This window comes from Urocitellus parryii, chromosome 7, assembly GCF_045843805.1.
Source record: "Urocitellus parryii isolate mUroPar1 chromosome 7, mUroPar1.hap1, whole genome shotgun sequence".
Lineage (NCBI taxonomy): Eukaryota > Metazoa > Chordata > Mammalia > Rodentia > Sciuridae > Urocitellus > Urocitellus parryii.
This window is the reverse complement of record NC_135537.1, coordinates 77,030,634-77,049,944: the sequence shown is the minus strand read 5'-3', so window position 1 is coordinate 77,049,944 and position 19,311 is coordinate 77,030,634. Positions and strand designations below refer to the sequence as shown.

Sequence of the window (19,311 nt, the reverse complement as noted above, 5' to 3'; positions counted from 1 at the left end):
TTATTCCTGGTACTTTATATGTATTTTATAAAAAGACTTTATATACATGAGTATTTTATTAAAATAATTTTTAAAAAACGACATCCTTGGCTGGCCATGGTGGCTCACGCCTGTAAACCCAGCAGCTTGAGAGGCAAAGGCAGGAGGATAGAGTTCAAAGCCAGCAACAGCAAAAGCGAGGTGCTAAGAAACTCAGTGAAACCCTGTCTGTAAATACAATACAAAATAGGGCTGGGTATATGGCTCAGTGGGTTGAGCGCCCTTGAGTTTAATCCCTGTTACCCCCCAACCCACTACCAAAAAAAAAAAAAAACTACATCCTTCAGAGCTGGCAATAGGCACAAAGAAGTTTGAACAAAGATGTTCAAACACGGACCACCATAAACCATAATTCACCTACATCCACATCTAAATTCATAAGTTTTTTAAAAAGAAAGAAATAAATGCCAGGCCACTAGAAAATGATGCTTAATTATATGTGATTTTTTATTTAAAATGACTTTCCAAGTCTTCCAATGATTCAACAGGCTTTGTTTCAATTTTATTATCTCAAACAGCTAGAAATCAATACGCTTTTTGTATTTTATTGTAATCACTATGTATGCTATTTTAATTTTTTTTATTAATATCAGAACCACATGTATCAACCAGTAAGCAGTACAGATTTAAATTAGCTTCTCAGTAGTTATGGTATCATTGCCAGATTCTTGGGATTTCGCTAATGCTGAATACTATTTCAAGCCCTTTCTCCAACTAGCTATATAACTAGCAAAACATGCCACCACTCTAGGCCTACTTTCTTATTTGCAAAATCAAATGCCTCAATTAGATGATATCTAATGTTTTATCTATCTATAAAATTCCATGATATTCCCCATTACATTCATTTACTTCTATTTCATCTTCATTTGCTACTTCTCTACTGATAAAAGCATAATTTTCTATAATCAAGTAAATATGAATTCATTAAAAACACAAACCCAAAATATTCTTATTCCAATATATTTGCATAATAGATAAGAAGGCTCTCACTTGAATTTTCATATTTTATTTCTACCTCTTTATTTAAAGTCAACGATAAAAGTCATACCTGTAAAATAAATGCATTTAAGAACACAAAAGATACAGTTCAATGACAAAAAAAATAAGCAGTGATCATGAAAATCTACTATATATTTTGCTAAGGTCAACAGAATGAAAGACAATATGAAAATGTCCATCTTCAAATATATCCTTAACAAAAATTTTACTAAAAGGGTAAGAGCATCAACAATAAAAAAAAATGTGTATCTGGCACCAGCTCAAATAACAACAATTTAAAAAAAAAAATGGGAGTGGGGAATCAGACAAGATGAAAACTCTTCCTAGGTTTTCTAGATAAAAATATGTGGGTACCAGGAATTCATGATTAAACTTCTGAAACAACTCAAGAATTAAATGAATATTTGTAACAGATAACAAAAGCATAAAACTGATTTTTTTCTTAGAAATGAGATGGGGAATTTCTTAATAAAAGTTTAATAATTATCTAAGAAAAAATTTAGAGTCCCCCATTCCATTTCCCAGCCATGAGTATAAAACAAATACCTTCCAATAAATTTTCTTTCACATTACTAAAATGATTGGGGGCAATTTCGTGTCTAGATCATTTCAAACAATTGCTTGTTACTGTCTTTGTGGTTCTGAGCACAGAACCCAGGGCTTCACACATGCTAGTCAAGGGGTCCACCACTGAGTTAGGTACCCACCCCAAACAAGTGTTTTAGATATGTGGAATTACTAGAGCTGAGATTTTTGAAACAATATTTGAATCTTAGTAGAGAGATAACAGTCTTTCACTATACAATGATTTGAGTTTCCATAAGAAAATCTGAGCAACTGTTTTAATATGATGCTGGTGGTAATAAATGGTAATTTCAAATTTTTCCCTTTAAAAAATACATGATCCATGTTAACACTACGTAGTAAATATATTACATTGTACATTTTAACAAGGAATGAGTGTTTCCTAGCCTTAAGAGGAAAAAAATCCTAATAACGGCATTACCTGTTTTGTCACTAATACACTATGTAGCTTAAGTATGCAACATTAAGCAAAAATGAATATATAATTTTACCAAAGAAACAGAAAAATATGGGAAGAAGTTGAATGCACATGGTGTAGGTCCCAAAGATTACACTACGATTCTGAACCAGATTTTTAATACAAATGTGTCTACATACAAGTTCTGTGAATATTTCTTACACTAGAAAGATCCAAAGCAAATGTAGGCAAGTTTATCCCTATCTTGTAAAGTTAAATATACAGATAGGCTAGAAGTCCCATTTGCTAAAGTGCATCAGCTGACCATATCTGCTCTGGCCCTGCTATTTGGAGCTGAGAAAGTGGTGATCACTCGTGCTTATTTATTCACTCTTTTCTCTATGCTATTATAGTCAGAGAGGATGATAGATTTTTTTTAAAAAACCAAATACTTTGTACAGTGAACTAGAGAAAAACAATCCTAAATATACTACCTTTGAAAATTCTGAGTTAAGATAACCTCATTATTTTTAAATACTGAAGATGTAAAGGGTCCATACAAATTGAGTTGTATTAAGTATATACTTTCTACTTTAATATTCACTTGCTGTGCTCTTAAAATCTCTATAAGAGAAGCAGGTATTTTCCCCATGTCTTTTGGCAATAAATTCAAAAGTAAAAGCTGCAGGGCTGTAAAATTTCATGAAATGTGTGGTTTTTTTAAAGCTAAATTGCTCAATATCTTGTATTATTATTGCACTCATATATTGCCCGGAACATATCTACAGCAACTCAGCAACAGTGATTGCAACAAAAGTAAGGTAAATAGGTCTACAAAGCATTTGATTTCCTTATTAGATAAGAAAGTTTTCATAGAGGAAATGCAAACAACTGCAATTCAAATCAGATTATATATGCTTAACAATTACTTATATAAAATTAAATCTAACCCTCACCTCTACAAATCTGTAGGGAATCAGAAAAGGACTTATATTACACAAAGTCTTGACTATTGCTGCATTCCTCTTTGAAATCACTGAGTTAAAACAGCATTTTCCCAAGATTTAAAGAAAAATAGATTTTATAAAAGTTTCTTTTTCATCACTGAATACATCATCTTTGTTACTAAGAGAAACAAGTTATATTTTTTCCCACTATGATTCACTCTGATGAAACAAATAATTCTCTTTCTTTTAACTCCTAATAAACACTACATTTTCAAGACTAAAGGAATCATCAGTAGGCATTCTTTTAGATATAAGTTATTTGTCTCTAAAATATGTCAAGTAAGCTTTCAAAGACTCAGGGAGGGGCAGCTTCATGATTTTTTCCCTCAGTAAATTCTGTGGTGGCTCCTCTGGCTTCATGGCTTCATTATGATCTTTCTCATCCTCTTCTTTGTTATCTTCTTCCATTTTTTCATCCTCCTCACTGTCTAAAGGCTGAGGAATGAGCTGATTACCCACAAACACATAAGTGTTGATTCTCTGTTTAACTCGCTTTCTTTTCCTCTTAGGTGGAACCCTTTGAGGAATCCCCTTGGCCTGCATCTCATCATTTATGAAATTTCTAAGTGTGCGCCGAATGTAAATACGAGCCAAGTCCTGTAGATTCCTGACAGCACAGGGAGCTAAAAACAAACAAAAAGCACAAAAAAGAAAACATTATACATTTGTTAATTTCTACATAGAACAGAACACATTTTTCTAGCAAATTTTAGAAAAAGCAAAACGATTAAAACTGGGTTTTGGGGTACTTATTACATTCTAGGTACAAGGAAAGTGGCAATGGAGAGAGGTCAAAAGCATGAGGGTGTGTGGTGTTGCCATGTGTATACATAAAGGTCCTCTGGAAGGATAAACAAAAGGTTAGAAACAGGGTAAGTGAGATCAAAGTGATAAAGTGACAAGAACAGGAAAGAGACTTTACCCTGCATATTCTTTCATATTATTTGACATTTGTATCACATGAAAAGGACCAACTGGTCACAAAACTCAAAAGCAGCATTTGAATAGTTGGCCTCTGTCTGTACTGTAAAGCTATCACACTCACATAAGCTTCTACCTTTCTTTCTGTGAATCACCAAGTAGACCTACTCCATGGCAAGGAGACGTTTTGCTGTGAATAAAATTAGCAGCTCAAACACCACAGACAGTTTTTTAAGTTACTGATTTTTACATGTATCCAATACGTCATACAGTTGGTACAATCTCATGTATGCTTCACTCCTATCTCCCTTAGTACACATACTCTTCTAGAGAATGAATATTTTAGCCTGTTCCCAGTACTTTAGAGAAATAAATTTTCCATGCCCCACTTGAAACTGGTGTCTCCTACTTTCCAACTTTATGGAAATAAAACTATTACCAAGGATCCTTCTCCAAAGTCTAAAAATAATTAAAACATAATCCCGGGGATGGGGTTGTAGCTCTAGAGCACTTGCCTCACATGTGTGAGGCACTGGATTCAATCCTCAACACCACATAAGAATAAATAAATAAAGAAAATGGGTCCATCTACCAAAACTAGACGGTGGCAGAAGCAGGATTTGAACTCGGATTTGTTTATGTTGTTTCAACCTCCATTCCATATAGTAGTGGGCAGGTCCAGACCAGTAGTGTAAAACAGTTTCTAGCTGAACATGCTCAATGTGATGCTTTGGAATTATTTGCATTTCAGGTTTCATAGAGAGTTGGAAAAAGAGCTAAAGAGAAGTTTATAATGGGCAGTAGGTAAGTGTTACAAGATCTTTGAATTACCCTTTAAAGTCTCTTACCACAAAGTAGCTTTATTCTTCTAACAGAATAAGTCTCCCTTTTAATAAGCTTTTTTAAAAATTATTCTTACTTTTAATCTTCCTATTTTATGTGAATTTTTTGTAGACTTTAATTCAAGGATTTTCTATAAGTAGCCAAAATATATAATACCAATAAGCATATAATTCCATTATAATTATAACTTTGCATTATAATTATACATAATAGGATTACTACATATTTATATATGCACATGATATTATAACAATATACTGTGGTCAATATTATTTCCCAGTATTTCCCTTTCCCATCCTTCTTCCCTCCCCCTGATCCCTTTCCTCTGCTCCACTGATATCCCTTGGATTTTTAGGAGATCCCTCCACCAACTTTTCTTTATCCTTTCTAGCTTCCACTTAGGAGAGAAAACATACAACTCCTGACTTTCAGAGTTTGGCTGACTTCAACCAATAAGCATCTAAAAAAAAATGGTTGAGAACATTTTCTAAATCATGACGATTTCAAAAATTTTTTTAGAACTGAGTGCTTATCTCATTCTAGATGAAATCAAAGTAACAGCACAGAGTCAGAATTTAGGAATCTTAACGAATCCTTAAGTGTAATGGCTCCCATTAGATAAGATAGCTCATGAAGCACTATCCAGAGTCAGGTGAACATACCTCTTCCAAGCAATTGACACTTCCTGAGACACCACATGGCCCCATGGGTTTCTCTGTATCTCACCCCACTCACTTCTTTCCAGGGCAATAGGGATGGCTTGTACAGTTACAGTAAGCAGCAGCTGACCACATGAGACTCTGGTGCTCCCCCAGGCTTCACACACTAATTGGTTTCTGCTCATGTATGTATTTAAAGTGTAGACTCCAATGGTAGGAGTATGACCAGTGCCAACTCTTAACTGGGTGGGTGAGCCTTAAAGGTACAGACCTAGCTTTTTCCTTCCAGTAAGTTTTCTTGCTAACAAAGCTGACATCTCAATCCCTATCATTTCTCTATTGGTAAAAACTTGGGACAGGGAAAAACAGGTATAATTTACTGATCTCAAAATCCCACATCACTTTTTATTAAGCAATTTTTACATACCAGGCTCTGAGACAAGCATTTTACTAGTATTACCCCATATAATTTTTTAAGAGACCATCTTAAAAGGTCCCTAAGTCATACAGCTCAAAAGAAAGTAAAAACAAATATATTGAAAACAAAATATAAAGCCAGATTCCTATGAAATAAAAGCAAACTAAATCAATAAGTTCATTTTTTGGTAAAGGATTTTACTTAGCTGTTAACAAAACCATGATATATGTCAAACTAATGCTACTCTCCTTTTTCAAGATGGTATTAGCTACAGAAAGGTGAGCATTCCCTCCATTTTTTAAATTTTTCTTTCTTAATCTTTGACATCCTGTATAACCTAGTCCCTCTACCTCTCTGGTCTCTCCCCTTCACTAATTTGTCTTCCTGTTTTATCTCTAAATTTGTTGAATCATAGATCCAATTCTAACAGCTCTTCTGTAACTCTTTTCTCCCCTTATGAAGTCAACCATTCTCAACCATTTTCATTGAACTATAGCTTAAAATGCCATGTTTTTGTTGAAGATTTTCAATTCGTACTTCTGTTGTACAGCAGGTTTGCACCCATGTGACTATCTGACAACCCATTTTTATGCTAACAGGCACCCCAACCTAATAGGTGGCCAAAAGAAAATGTCTTTTCCTTCTACATCTACTTTTAATTATGCCACTCCAGTCTTCCAAACAGTAATGGAATTACTCAGCTAACGGCAAGGGAAAACTGATTCCTTTTTCCCCCCACCCATACTTCCCACACAGTCTACTACTTTTCTGCCTTCAAAGAATAGCCATACCATATCCAGCTTTCTCCTTAGATATGAGGAAAGACTCAAAACTGGCCTGTTTCCCCTATTTCCCAATGATAATCCATCCTCCACAGCCCAACCAATGAATTTCCATTACCCTGGAACTTATTCCTAGAATGGGAATCTTCAAGCTTTTTTTTTTCCTAAAGTCTTTTGTCTTTCTGTATAGAAAATGCTGCCACTAAGTCTTGACATGGCAATCTCTTTTCCAGTAACAATCAGATGTTGCCTCAGAAGAAAGGCTTTCCTTACCACCATATCTAAAGTGGATACTCTTCCTCACAACCAGTTGCTTTCTAGCACAAGCTATAATTAATAAGTTCACTTTTGGTTTGACCTGCCCCCTTTCCATGTTCCTGTGAAGGCAATTCACAATGTCCTGCACAAGGTAGGGGCTTTATTTTTTTTTTTAAATGTAAGTAAGTCCACTGAACACACTATAGCACATTTAACTCATTTTTTATAATTATATAGTCTATTAAATCCCAAGTACATGAGTTAACACTATTAAGTGACAATTCAGTGAGAAAGTTCAAAGACCTACTTACGGAGTCCCACAGAGTCTGGTTTGCCATTATCATTCTTACTCGGTTGTACAAGTGGAGCAAATGAAACAGCAAGAATATTTTTACTTTCCCAAGTATTTTGTCCAGTTCGCATAATCTGTGTTAACTATTTAAAGGAATAATAAAAAAAGATAATTGCTTAATTCTGATAATGTGATCACTTTATAGTCAAATTTTTGTTTCAAAGGAATAATTGCCAGTGAGAACTATACTTATAGTTAAATGCAACTACATTACTTCCATTTAGGAATCATAAATTAATATAAGAGGAATTAAAAACATTTGCTGTTTGAGATGAATAGTTCAATCCAAATGAAACATCCAAACATGGCCAGGTGAGTCTGCATGTTATATTTAAGGTCTGATATCTTCTAGTGGTACCATAATCTATACATGCTATTACCTCCCAAAATATATGTCTCATAGATTCAGTCATTTGGCTAAAGCATTTTAATAAAACTATATTTTGTAACTGTACCAACAAGTTGACTTCAGGCTCTTCCATGATGCTATTGAATTAGAATCTAATTCTAACACTGGCTTGATATTTCACAAGTAAACACAATCACAAAATGACTAGGAGTTTTACCAACTCAGCAAATAACCATCAACAGTCCTAGGAGAAAAAAAATAGTTCAGTATGTAATTTGTTCAAGTTAAACTAGTATCTTCAATTCATTATAAAAAAGAGCCCATTACTGTATTTGGTATTTGTAAAATTTTATAGCACTAATGTTTAATAAAATATTGATAAGAAAATGGGGGGGGGCAGGGTACCAGGGATTGAACTCAGGGGCACTTGGCCACTGAGTCAAATCTCCAAACTCATTTTGTATTTTAGTTAAGATAGGATCTCACTGAGTTGCCTAGTGCCTCACTTTTGCTGAGGCTGGCTTTGAATTCGTGATCCTCCTACCTCAGTCCCGCAAGCCGCTGGAATTACAGGTATGCATGGGCCACCACACCAAGCAGGAAATATTTTAAATGTTGGAAGACATTAAAGAAAAATGGGGGGAAAAGATTATTTAACTGAAAGTCTAAACCTTGTAAGTATTCAAGTAGTATTTTTCCAGGAATGTTTTTACTAATATTTTTAATACTCTGCCTTTACAATCACTAACAATATGCTCCAGAGCACAGTGCATGGTAATGGAGTAAATGACATATTGTGATGTCAAGGGATTCCTATGATATATAAACTCTGTCATGCTAGGTCTCCGTTATCTTAGATAATTTACCTCTACTATAGAAACAGCAAAGTGTTTTAAGCAGCTCAGATTTAGGTTACTATGAATATAAAAGATCATATTTCTTTGAAATGAATTTTTATAAAACATTAAAGGTAATGTGATTTTCAAGGGTCCTCTTTGTCAGGCATGGTAACACACGTTTGTAATCCCAGACTCAGGAGGCTGAGGCAAGGAGGATCATGAATTTCAAGCCTAGCCTCAGCAACACTGTCTAAAAAAAAAAAAAAGACTGGGGATGTGACTCAGTGGTTATGTATCCCTGGGTTCAACCCAGTACAAAAGTTAAAAAAAAAAAAAAAAAAAAAAAAAGGTCCTTCTTTCTGAATAAATTTGTACTTCATATATTTATTGTACTTCATAATTCCAAACCAAGACAAGAAAAGATAAATTTAATAATGTTCATAAATAGCTAAAGAATATTTTCAAATGAGTCTAGATAGTACTAAATGAAGATTTTAAAACTCACTATTAAAGATGTTAAATAGCTCAAAACAAGCATAAACAGGACTTCTTTTCAATATGTTCAAAGAACTTATGAAGGATGGATGCTGGACAGCTTGTCCAGGTCGTTACACTCAACTCAACACTTTCCAGGTGGGGAACCAAAGAAGGGAGCAGCTTGCTGAATGCCACACAAGAGTGAAGGAGCACAAGCACCACTGTCTCCTCTAACAACAATCAGGATTTTTTTCTACATCTGCTCTGCCTAAATAATTCAGAGTCTGTTTCAAGTTTTTTCTATACACATAGACCTGTGAAGAGTACATTTTTAAAAAGTAAAATGTATTTTTCACTTTCACCAAGGAACACCTCCTCATCTTCAACTAACTTGTTTGCTGTGACACTAAGCAAAAGGACAGTAGAAGTTACCTGATCCTCTATAGGCATAACTAGTATGCCTCCAACTTTTAATAATATTTTCATGTAATTTTCATGGTCTTTCTGAACTCCAGCTCCACAATAAATTCGATCATACTGATGACTGTCAGATGCTATCTGGAGGCAATTACCAACCACAAATGCAGGTTCACAGAACTCAAATCTGCATGGGAAAACAAATATATTTTAATTCATTTAAACAAAACATTAATTTAAAAATTACCATAATTTAGTCCTTTGAAGTAGTGAAGTTATCAAAATTAACTATGTATTTATATAAATGGTTGATTATAAAATTTGATTTAAGTAGATTTATGAAGCTAGCATTGGTTAAGTATGTTGTTTTCTCATCAGTTATTCATGGTACAGGTTTTCAAAACATTAGCCTATTTTTAGCCATACTGAAACCCCGGTTAAAGCTTAAACAATGAATATAATGCAAAGCCCATCACAACACCAATTTTGTGATACCCCCAAAATGATGGATCATAAGAATCATAAGAGTCAACAGATGAGAAAAGGCTCTCAACTTTAGACCATGTTTTCCAAAAATCTTCCGGGGCCAATGGAAATGAAAAGGGCTTATATAAGTATTCATCTTTCTTTGACATTTTTGCTGGAGGTGACAGTGACAGAACTTTGTCAAGAAAAGATATCAAGGGCTGGGGATGTAGCCTGGGTTTGATCACCAGAACCACAAAAAAGAGAGCGAGAGAGATCTGGAGACAGACAGACACAGACAGACCAATGTCCTGATCATAATCCCTTGGAACCACTAGGATTAAGGAGGTTTTCTAATAAAAATTGGCTGAGCAACATTACAAAACTGGATTGAGAGTGAAATGAACACTGTTTTCCTTCTGCTGCTTTGGCCCCTAGAATCTCCCTAAGCAACAAAGAAGTTCCTACAGGCCACTTGTTCCTGGTTACAGTGCTGGTTCATGGTACACAGACTTAGGCTTTTACAAACTATTCTAACTAGACTTCTACTTTATCTCTTAAATTCTGATAAAAACTGAAAAGACTAACATACGACATAAATTAAAACCCCAATAAGCCAATAAGGTATGTAATCTTTTTAAACTAATTCTTATTCTTCTTAGTTGATTATAGTCAATATGACCATACAGCAAAATCAACCTATTATTTGAAAATGAAATAATTTACATTAAAATCTTTGGCATGCAGTAAAAAATGACACTAGCTTAAATCACAGTGACTTTTACTTTGTAATATGTATCGTCTGTTGATAATTACAATAAGTTTCCTTAAAAATTCACTAAAATACACATTATAAACACATATTTAAAGAAAAGTTTACCAGAATTATGTGCTGTCCTTAATACCCTTTATACCTGGTAGACAGGGTAAGGGGAAGTAGGAAGAGTTTAAATTGGAAGGTTGGGGTAATCAGTGTATATCTACTCTCTCATCTCTACATCCTCACACTAAGCTAGTCCATGTTCCATTATTTCTTTTACTGTAACAACCACCTCACTGCTCAATTTTGCAGGTCTGTTTTCTATCATTTTGCTTCTTCCTACACAGAATAAGTTCAACCCTCCAGGCATAGCATGTGACATCTTGATGATTGCTATGGTTTGGATATGGTGAGAATGTGTCCCCCAAAAGTACATGAGCTAGAAACTTGGTCATCAGTTTGACAATGCTGGGAGGTAGTGAACTCTTTAAGAGGTAGGATCTAAGAGGAGATAATCAGAAAACACCCTTAGAAAGGAAAATTGCCCATCTCATTGGGGTAAGTTAGCTGTCAAAGTACTAAATAAGTTGTTAGAAAGTGGAGTCACCTCACTGTTTGGCCTCTTCCAGATACACTGCTCACCTCTCTCAAATGGCACCAGCTGCCATGTTATACTGCATCACGAGGCCCCCACCAAATGTTGCTGCACGCGCTTAGACTTTCAGCCTCCAAAACCATGATCCAAAATAACCCTCTTTCTTTATTAAGTAATCAGACTCAGGTATTCTGATACAGCAACAAAAAAGAGATTAATACCATGATTCTACAACAAACTGCCCCTTTGGACTCATTCCCTAGCTCTCTCCAACCTGTACATAATATTCTGCAGCCAGATTGAATTATTTGCTTTTAATTTTTTATGAGAAACATTACATGAAGTGTTTTGAAACCGTGTATCTGTACATGTATTGTTCCTTTAACTTAAAAGCCCATCCCTGTCCTTCTTTCTTTAATAAATGCTTACTATTCTTTGAAGATACAGGCCAAATATCAGTTTCACAATGAAATTTTATTTAATTCTTTAAAAATATAAACTTATCTAGATTGGGGATCACATTTAATTTCTCTCTTATATGAGACTATATATAGCAATCTCTTAACTGTTTTTTAAAATATGGCCAAAATATAATTTTTTGCTTTTAAGTAATTAGACGCTATGAACCAGAGTGTTTTTTTAATCAAATGTGTAGCAAGCATTCTTTTCTTTAAAAAGTTATTTAATAAGTTCTATCTAAAAATTTTCATACTCATAAAATTCATTTTAAATGCTTTAAATTTTTAATATTTTACATCAAATAATTTTCAGGATAAAGGTGAGCAGGGAATTAAACAATCAAAAAGTTTTAAATTATTAAACTCATCATATTTGTTAAATCAAGTCAAAAATATAATTATAAGAGCTGGGGAGGTAGCTCAGTGGAAGAGCACTTGCCTAGCATGTGTGAGACCCTGAGTTCAATCCCCAGCACTACATAAAACTAAATAAACAAGATAAAGGTATTCTGTCCATCTATAACTAAAAATATTAAAATAATATTTATAGTTTTAAAAAGTCCCTTCTAGTTAAAATACAAGGTAGTTACAGAACTGTTATTACCAAGGAAAACACCATTACAGGTAAACAAATTACAAGTAAAATCATTTCTCCCTTAGTGATATCTTACATAGTCTCATCACAGAAAAACGTTTTAAAAAGAATTTAGTGCCTGATTTTAAAATCAAACGTGACTGGTCAAGTTACCTAACAGTAGTAATTACATAGTTCCTTCAGCCAAATACTGTTTACTGAGAATCAGTTGTGGGTGGTGATTGGGAATACAATGGGAAATATACTCAAGCCCACATCCAATGGGAAAAACAAGTATCAAACAATCCAAATTCATAAAAGTATAAATTACAACTGTGATAAATGCATTAAAGGAAAGGAAAAAGATTCCTTAAAACTGAAGATGAAAGGAAACTGACAGATCTGGGATGTAATAATGGTTCCCTGAGAAATTATTATAAGCCACGAAAGATGTTCAAAAAGAATGATCTAGAGCCACATTATCCAAGAGGGTAGTTACTACCCACATGAAAATACAGAAGCTCTTAAAATAGGGCTAGTCCAAAGTTAAGTATAAAATTCAGATGAGTTTAAAAAAAAAAACTCATCTCAATAGTTACTTTGTATTTTTATGTTTTATATTTAGTGTGCATTTGTTTTGTTAGTCAAATTTAAAAAAAAAAAAACACTAAAAAACTACCCTTCTACTTATTACAGGTAAACAAGTGCCTCAAATACTTTATCCAATTAATGCACTCTTCCCTTTGAAACATTTTCCGTATTTTCCTGCTACTTCTTTGGATATTTCTTCTGAATGTGCTTTTATCTCTATCTCCTATTAAGAAGGTTCTCAAAACACAATTACTAAATAAGTAAACCATAGAATAAACATGAATGCTCTTTAACTTGTTAACTTACCAACTTTGAATATGAACCCAATTTGTTAAGTTAAATATGACAATCACGAGAATCTCAAGGCTAGAAGGGGAATTTGCTTAGAAAATAAAGTTACAGGAAAAGTATAGGCCCATCACACTCTACAGTCATAGAATGGCTCATGTTTTACTAAATTTCTTACTATAATAACTGTAATTTCATGTTATAAAATACATGATTTTTTTCCTAACATGCCAAAAACACAAAATGTAAATAGTAAAGAACAATATAAACCTTTGCCTTTAATAAATAAATATCATATAACTGAAAGGCATGGGGCAGGGGAGCTTTCTAAAGATCTTGAATAAGCCACCCTTACTATTCTTATAAACAAATGTTTTCCCTTCTGATGGAGATCAGAAAAAGTATATCTACTTCAATCAAAGGGTCACTGCAGAGAACAAACAAATCTCTAGTAAATTTCTACTAATACTAATGATATACTTGTATACTAACAATTGCATGCAGTCTTTACACTTCTACTTAGCATATTTTCTTTACCAGAACACTCAATCTTGAAAACTTGAACTTGAGACAGTATTCCCCCCAAAACTGACTATTTCTAGATGCAAAAATCATAAAAAATGAAAAACACATATAAAACTGGAAGAAAATGTTGGCACCAAAAACATATAGAACATAAGAGAACCCATATGCCAAACCCACTAAAAAACTGTACCACTATCAACTTAGTACTATAAGAAAAATGTCTACGAGAGAAAGTGTTTTATCAGGGATTATCTATTAGACTTCTAACTATGGCTTTTTACCCATCATATATGACTGTTTCACAATTATAAGAACAAAAGTTTTCAAATTGCATTGTTATGTTTTTCTGAAAACCTGCCCATGGTTTATGGATTAACTTTTCTAATCATTTATAGAGATGCTTTAGTATTTCTGACTAGGTAAAGAATCTTAAATAGTTGAAAAACTTAAATGTTGAAAATCTTAAATTCTGATACTAATATTATGGGTTATTATTATAAACAGCATTTCATTAAATAGACTCATACCAATCTGATTATAGAATGAACAAAATTATATTGCTGATTTTTTTCAAGTCTATAATTAAAATAGTTCAGATAAGCCTTTATAGATCATTTATATTTATGATGAACAACTACTTGACTCAAGACATAGATGTTATCTCTAACAGAGTAAATTATAACTCCTAGAGAGTCTTCCAAGGAGAGAAGGAAAACAAGAACATTTGTCTTCCTTAGGTTTTGACTATCTTCCAAAAGCTACATCTTACCTAAATTTCTACAAACTTATAAAGGCAAAGGACATATTTTAAACAAAAAATACAATTTCTATAAACTCTAGAAGATTATAGCAAAAAGTTCTCAGAAGTTCTCAGTTTATTACCAAATGGTACTATTGCATTTGTAAATTTACATATGTAAATCAAATTTTAAAATAATAAAATATAAAATCCAAATTCCACCTGTTTACATCAATCACATCTAAAATGAAATCTGAGAAGGAAATAAAAAAGGAGTCTACGAAAATGTTAACTCATATGTGGTTATAATTACTTTGTAATCAAAGAATGATTCATGAATTCTTTTTCTAATTTTTACCTGAATTAAAAGTATATAATAAGGGGCTAGGGATGTAGCTCAGCAGTAGAGCACTTGCACAAGGCCCTGGGTTTGATCCCTACTATCACACACACAAAAAAAAGTACATTGTAATTTTATGTTAATAAGTAAAATGAAAACTGGCAATCATTTTATTATTTTTAGAAAATTTTCAAAGCAAAACTTCACACTCCTAAATTACACTACCAAAAATGTATCTGTATACAGAAAAAAAAGGAAAAAAGAATTCAACTGTCCTGAAATGTGTGTAATAGCCACAAGTTCATTTGCTCTAGGCTTTATAATCATCTATTGATTTAAACCTGAAAAATCAATAGATTGTTTTTCAGACTCATTTTTGGTACTGGGAATTTGGACCACTGAGGCACATCCCCAGCCCTATTTTTGTATTTTTATTTAAAAACAGGGTATCACTGAGTTGTTGGCACCTCACCATTGCTAAGGCTGGCTTTGAACTTGCAATCCTCCTTGCCTTCGCCTCCCAAGCCGCAGGGATCACAGGAGTCACTGGGATTGTAGGTGTGCGCCAAGGCGCCTGATTTTTTAGACTCTCTTATGCAGAAGGAAATATATTTGCTATACTCTTATTAAGATGTACACTAAAAACCATTTATGGGAAAATATAGAACACACACAATATCTTGGTTTAGAACATGAACAGTTGCCCAAAATAAGACCAGGATTCTAAACACTTACCTTAGCAGTGGTTTTCTTTACAGGTGCATGTTGAAATATCTTCATCTTGAGATGAACAGATGATTTCGTTCACAGCAGGGACCTTGCCAACTTGCCCATATAATTCTTTTGATAAGCTGCTAGGAGATCAGGGTGACCTAGCCTTGCCCTGTAGCTTCCCTCTTAGACGGATAGTCTAGGTCTAGGAGCTGACTGAGAGTAGAAAAAACAACATTCCCCTTCAATACACTGTGAAGTGGGGGCTGACAATTTGCACACCTGATTTATCAGGTGCCACAGGATACTGTCATTGAAATTTTAGACAATTATTCCAATGGAATAAAGAAATTTCAAGGACACGGGAAAAGAATCCTACCTTGTTCTCATACCTCATCCAAAACAACTTGCTAAATGAATTACAAAATCTTTTTCTTAAAACATTTGTTAAAATACACATTTTGAGTTTTCAGATCTATGCCTACTTTGTTAAAACAATACAAAACTTCAGACCTTTCTATCGGGGGCAAAAACAACAAGGGGAACTGTCAAAAGTCTGGATCTCCAAATACTAATACCATTTAAATACTCTTAAAATCAATACTTAAGCTATTAAAATAAAGCAAAATAAAGACTTTACCTTTTCAAGTGTTTTCCCTTCCACCTTCATCAAACTCATTTCAGAATAACTCAAACATTTAACAAAGCAAAGTGTTGACAGTGAACACAGTGATTTTTCATTGAATAAAGCACTAGAGAAATCTGTAGGATCAAAGCCAATCTCTAAGTATTTTCTAGGAAATGCAACAGGTAAGAGTAATAAACAGGTGAGACTTCACATATTTTAATAATTCCTCTCCTTAAAAATGTTTAGCCAGTATAGTGGTACACGCCTGTAATCCCAGCAGCTTGAGAAACTGAGGCAGGAGGATCACGAGTTTGAAGACAGCCTCAATAATTTATTGAAGCCCTAAGCAATTCAGTTAGACCCTGTCTCTAATTTTTAAAAAATTTTTTAAAAAAGCAGCTGGGGATGTGGCTCAGTGGTGAAGTACCTCTGGGTTCAATTCCCGGTATGGCGGGGCAGGAGGGGGTGGGGAGATACGACTTATTTTAAGTCATAAAACTTTTCCCAAGCCATTTCTAGTGGAGGTTAATATATGTAACTGATAGCCCTGACAATTATTTTCAAGGATTCTATCCAACATCTGAATGTTTGTCATGATTTTTAAAATGTGTTAAAATTTATAACTATTTTCATTAGACTAATTCTGAATATCATAATATCAAAATGGACAAACATCTCAGTAATGTTGTGAAATAAAACTGAATGTATAATGAATCGTATCTAGCAAAAAGGTTTGCCATAATTTTCTTAAAGATATAGTAGTGGACCACTCTAGTGATAGAAGTTCACAATATAAAAATATTTAATTTTCAAATGCAAATCACATGGAAAATGAACCTATAACTTGTAATTAGGATATAAGATATTACTACACTTCAATTAAATCTTTCAAAAAGCATAAAAGATGAGGAGTGCATTGCCTTTTCCACTTCTGCTCACCAATAAAATTATGCCAAAATATAATTAATGAGCAAGGTGTGCATTTAACCACTTCAAGAACATTCCTTAACTCTAATCTGAAGGAAATAATAATATAAAAAGTAAAAATTCTCCTTCAAATGCCATAATGGGCTAAGTTGTTAGACTGTAATTCATTGATAGCAACTAACTTCTAGGAAGAAAGATTAGAATAAACAGATGTTTACATGATCAGAGCCAAACCAGAACTAAGTTTAAAGACTTGCTGACTCAGGTTACAGGCTCTCTAGCTAATCCTCAGTTTTTTCATCTGAGAAATGTGGATACTCACACTGTCTCCAAGATTGTAGGGAAAGCATGTAGAATGGTTAATGGCATTTTAGTGAGTAGACAATGAATATTAGGTACCATTTCTTTATCACCTCATTACTATTTCTATTACTCATGACTCATTTTTCTGGACAATATAGAAACAATGGTCCTCGATTCATGTGGAATGAAAAAATCTCAATAATTCAAATCATATTGCATTCATTTGGCTACTGTTACTACAGTGTTTCAAAAATCATAATTACAAACACCTTGGAGAGAAGGGGATAACAAGATCTACTGACCAACTGCCTTTTAAGGACATGGCACTCTCTGAACTATGAGTTCTAGGGAACCCAATCAACTACATAGATGCATACATATTAAATACACATGTGCAGCTATAAATAAAAGTTTTACTAATCACCAAACTATTTATAAAATATTTGCATAGTGAATGTTTACAATTTAGGATCCTTTAACTAAAATATTATCCTAAGTAACAATAGTTGGGGAGATCGCTTACTGCACATGCACAAATACTGAGTCATATAAATTTATTTTCTCCAGTGGCCACCTTTCCTCAGAAAAGCCAGAGACTTCAAGGCTTCTAAATCCTAGGCAAGTTAGAAACAAAGACTTGCTTAGATCAGGGTGAGTTTTTTAAGAATGTCAAAACCATTACAGAGGTCAGCGAACTGTGGACAGCAGGCCAAGTCCCATCTACAGCTTGTTTTTATAGTTACTAGAACATCTCCAGTTCCACTCATTTTCTTGGTGACTATGACTGCTTCTTCCCCACAAAATCTCCACAAAATCAGTGGTTGCAACAAAAACTTTTTCACCCAGGAAGCCTAGAAGATTTAATATCTGGACATTTGCAGAAAAAGTTTGCAAATGTTTTAGAAGATCCCTGAAATCAGAGAGTTTTAAAAGGGAATTTCAGTTAGTTTGGGAATACTATAGGTATCAAAGGATAAAAGATCCCCATTCTTCCATCTTTACGTATAGTAAATTCAGAGTATCCACCCCATTAATTTGCTGATGACATAAGACATAGGAAGTTTAAAAGACAGGTACTATAATAAATATTCTTGTATCTAAAGAAGAAATACCATTTTTACAACATAGGATCCAAGCTTTATTACACACAAAAAAAGTATTTGCAGGCATGGTGATGCATGTCTATAAATCTCAGCAACTGGGAAGGCTAAGACAGGAATATCCAAAGTTCAAGACTAGCTTGGGCAATTTAGTGAGATGCTGTTGCAACGTAAAAAATAAGAAAAGGGCTAGGGATGTAGCTCAGTGGTAGCATGCCCCTGGGTTCCATCCACAGTACCAAAAACTGAACAAAAAGACAAATCCCTAGTATCAAAACAAACAAAAGCCACATATTTATATTTCTTACAAGGTCAACTACCATCATATATTCTAAAGCTAATTTAGATTTCCTCCAGCCCTCCATTATATTATGGAGTTCACTCTGAACTCCAATAAATTAGTTTAAGAAATCTTTAAGTGATGGATATCATTATCCATAGTACATGTATGAAGACACGAATTGGTGTGAACACAATTTATATATAACCGGAGATATGAAAGATTGTGTTCTATGTGTAATAAGAATTGTAATGCATTCCACTGTAATTTATTTTTTAAAAAATAAATTAAAAATTAAGAAAAAGAAACCTTTAATAGTGTAGTTTAAATCTTAAGTAACATGACAATACTTTTGAAAAAGGGACTGATTTAAACAACAACAAAATAAATAAATCAAACCAACAGATAAATACTGAAGAGTACTAGGTTTTAGCTATTCATTTTCTCCATGTGAAACATAATCAAGGATAATCCGATACTAAGGGATACATAATTAGTAATCAATTTTCCTCACTTCATATTTTATTAATTAAAATGTGTATTCTTATGACCCATAAACAATTAAAAGACAATGACATTGCTTGGAAAGAGGATTTTTAATACTACTTTACACAAACTTTTTTTTTATAGTATTTATTTTTTAGTTGTAGTTGGACAAAATACCTTTATTTCATTCATTCAT

At 33.5% G+C, this 19,311-nt stretch overlaps 1 protein-coding gene across 6 annotated transcripts in view; it reads right to left on the bottom strand.

Moving 5' to 3' along the window:
- Positions 1-462: 462 nt before the first annotated feature.
- Positions 463-19,311, bottom strand: part of Pcmtd1 (protein-L-isoaspartate (D-aspartate) O-methyltransferase domain containing 1) — a 76,390-nt gene continuing 57,541 nt past the window's right edge. For 4 of the 6 annotated variants that reach the window (XM_077800497.1, XM_026394394.2, XM_077800493.1 and 1 more), the window contains 3 exons: positions 9,361-9,532; positions 7,223-7,346; positions 463-3,653 (listed from right to left, as the gene is read on the bottom strand). In XM_077800497.1, the coding sequence (XP_077656623.1) occupies positions 3,286-3,653; positions 7,223-7,346; positions 9,361-9,414 (546 nt within the window). In that variant the 5' untranslated portion in view covers positions 9,415-9,532 and the 3' untranslated portion in view covers positions 463-3,285. Of the gene's footprint in view, positions 3,654-7,218; positions 7,347-9,360; positions 9,533-15,415; positions 15,608-19,311 lie in introns of all 6 variants that reach the window. The other 2 variants (XM_077800495.1, XM_077800494.1) reach the window with 2 other exon arrangements.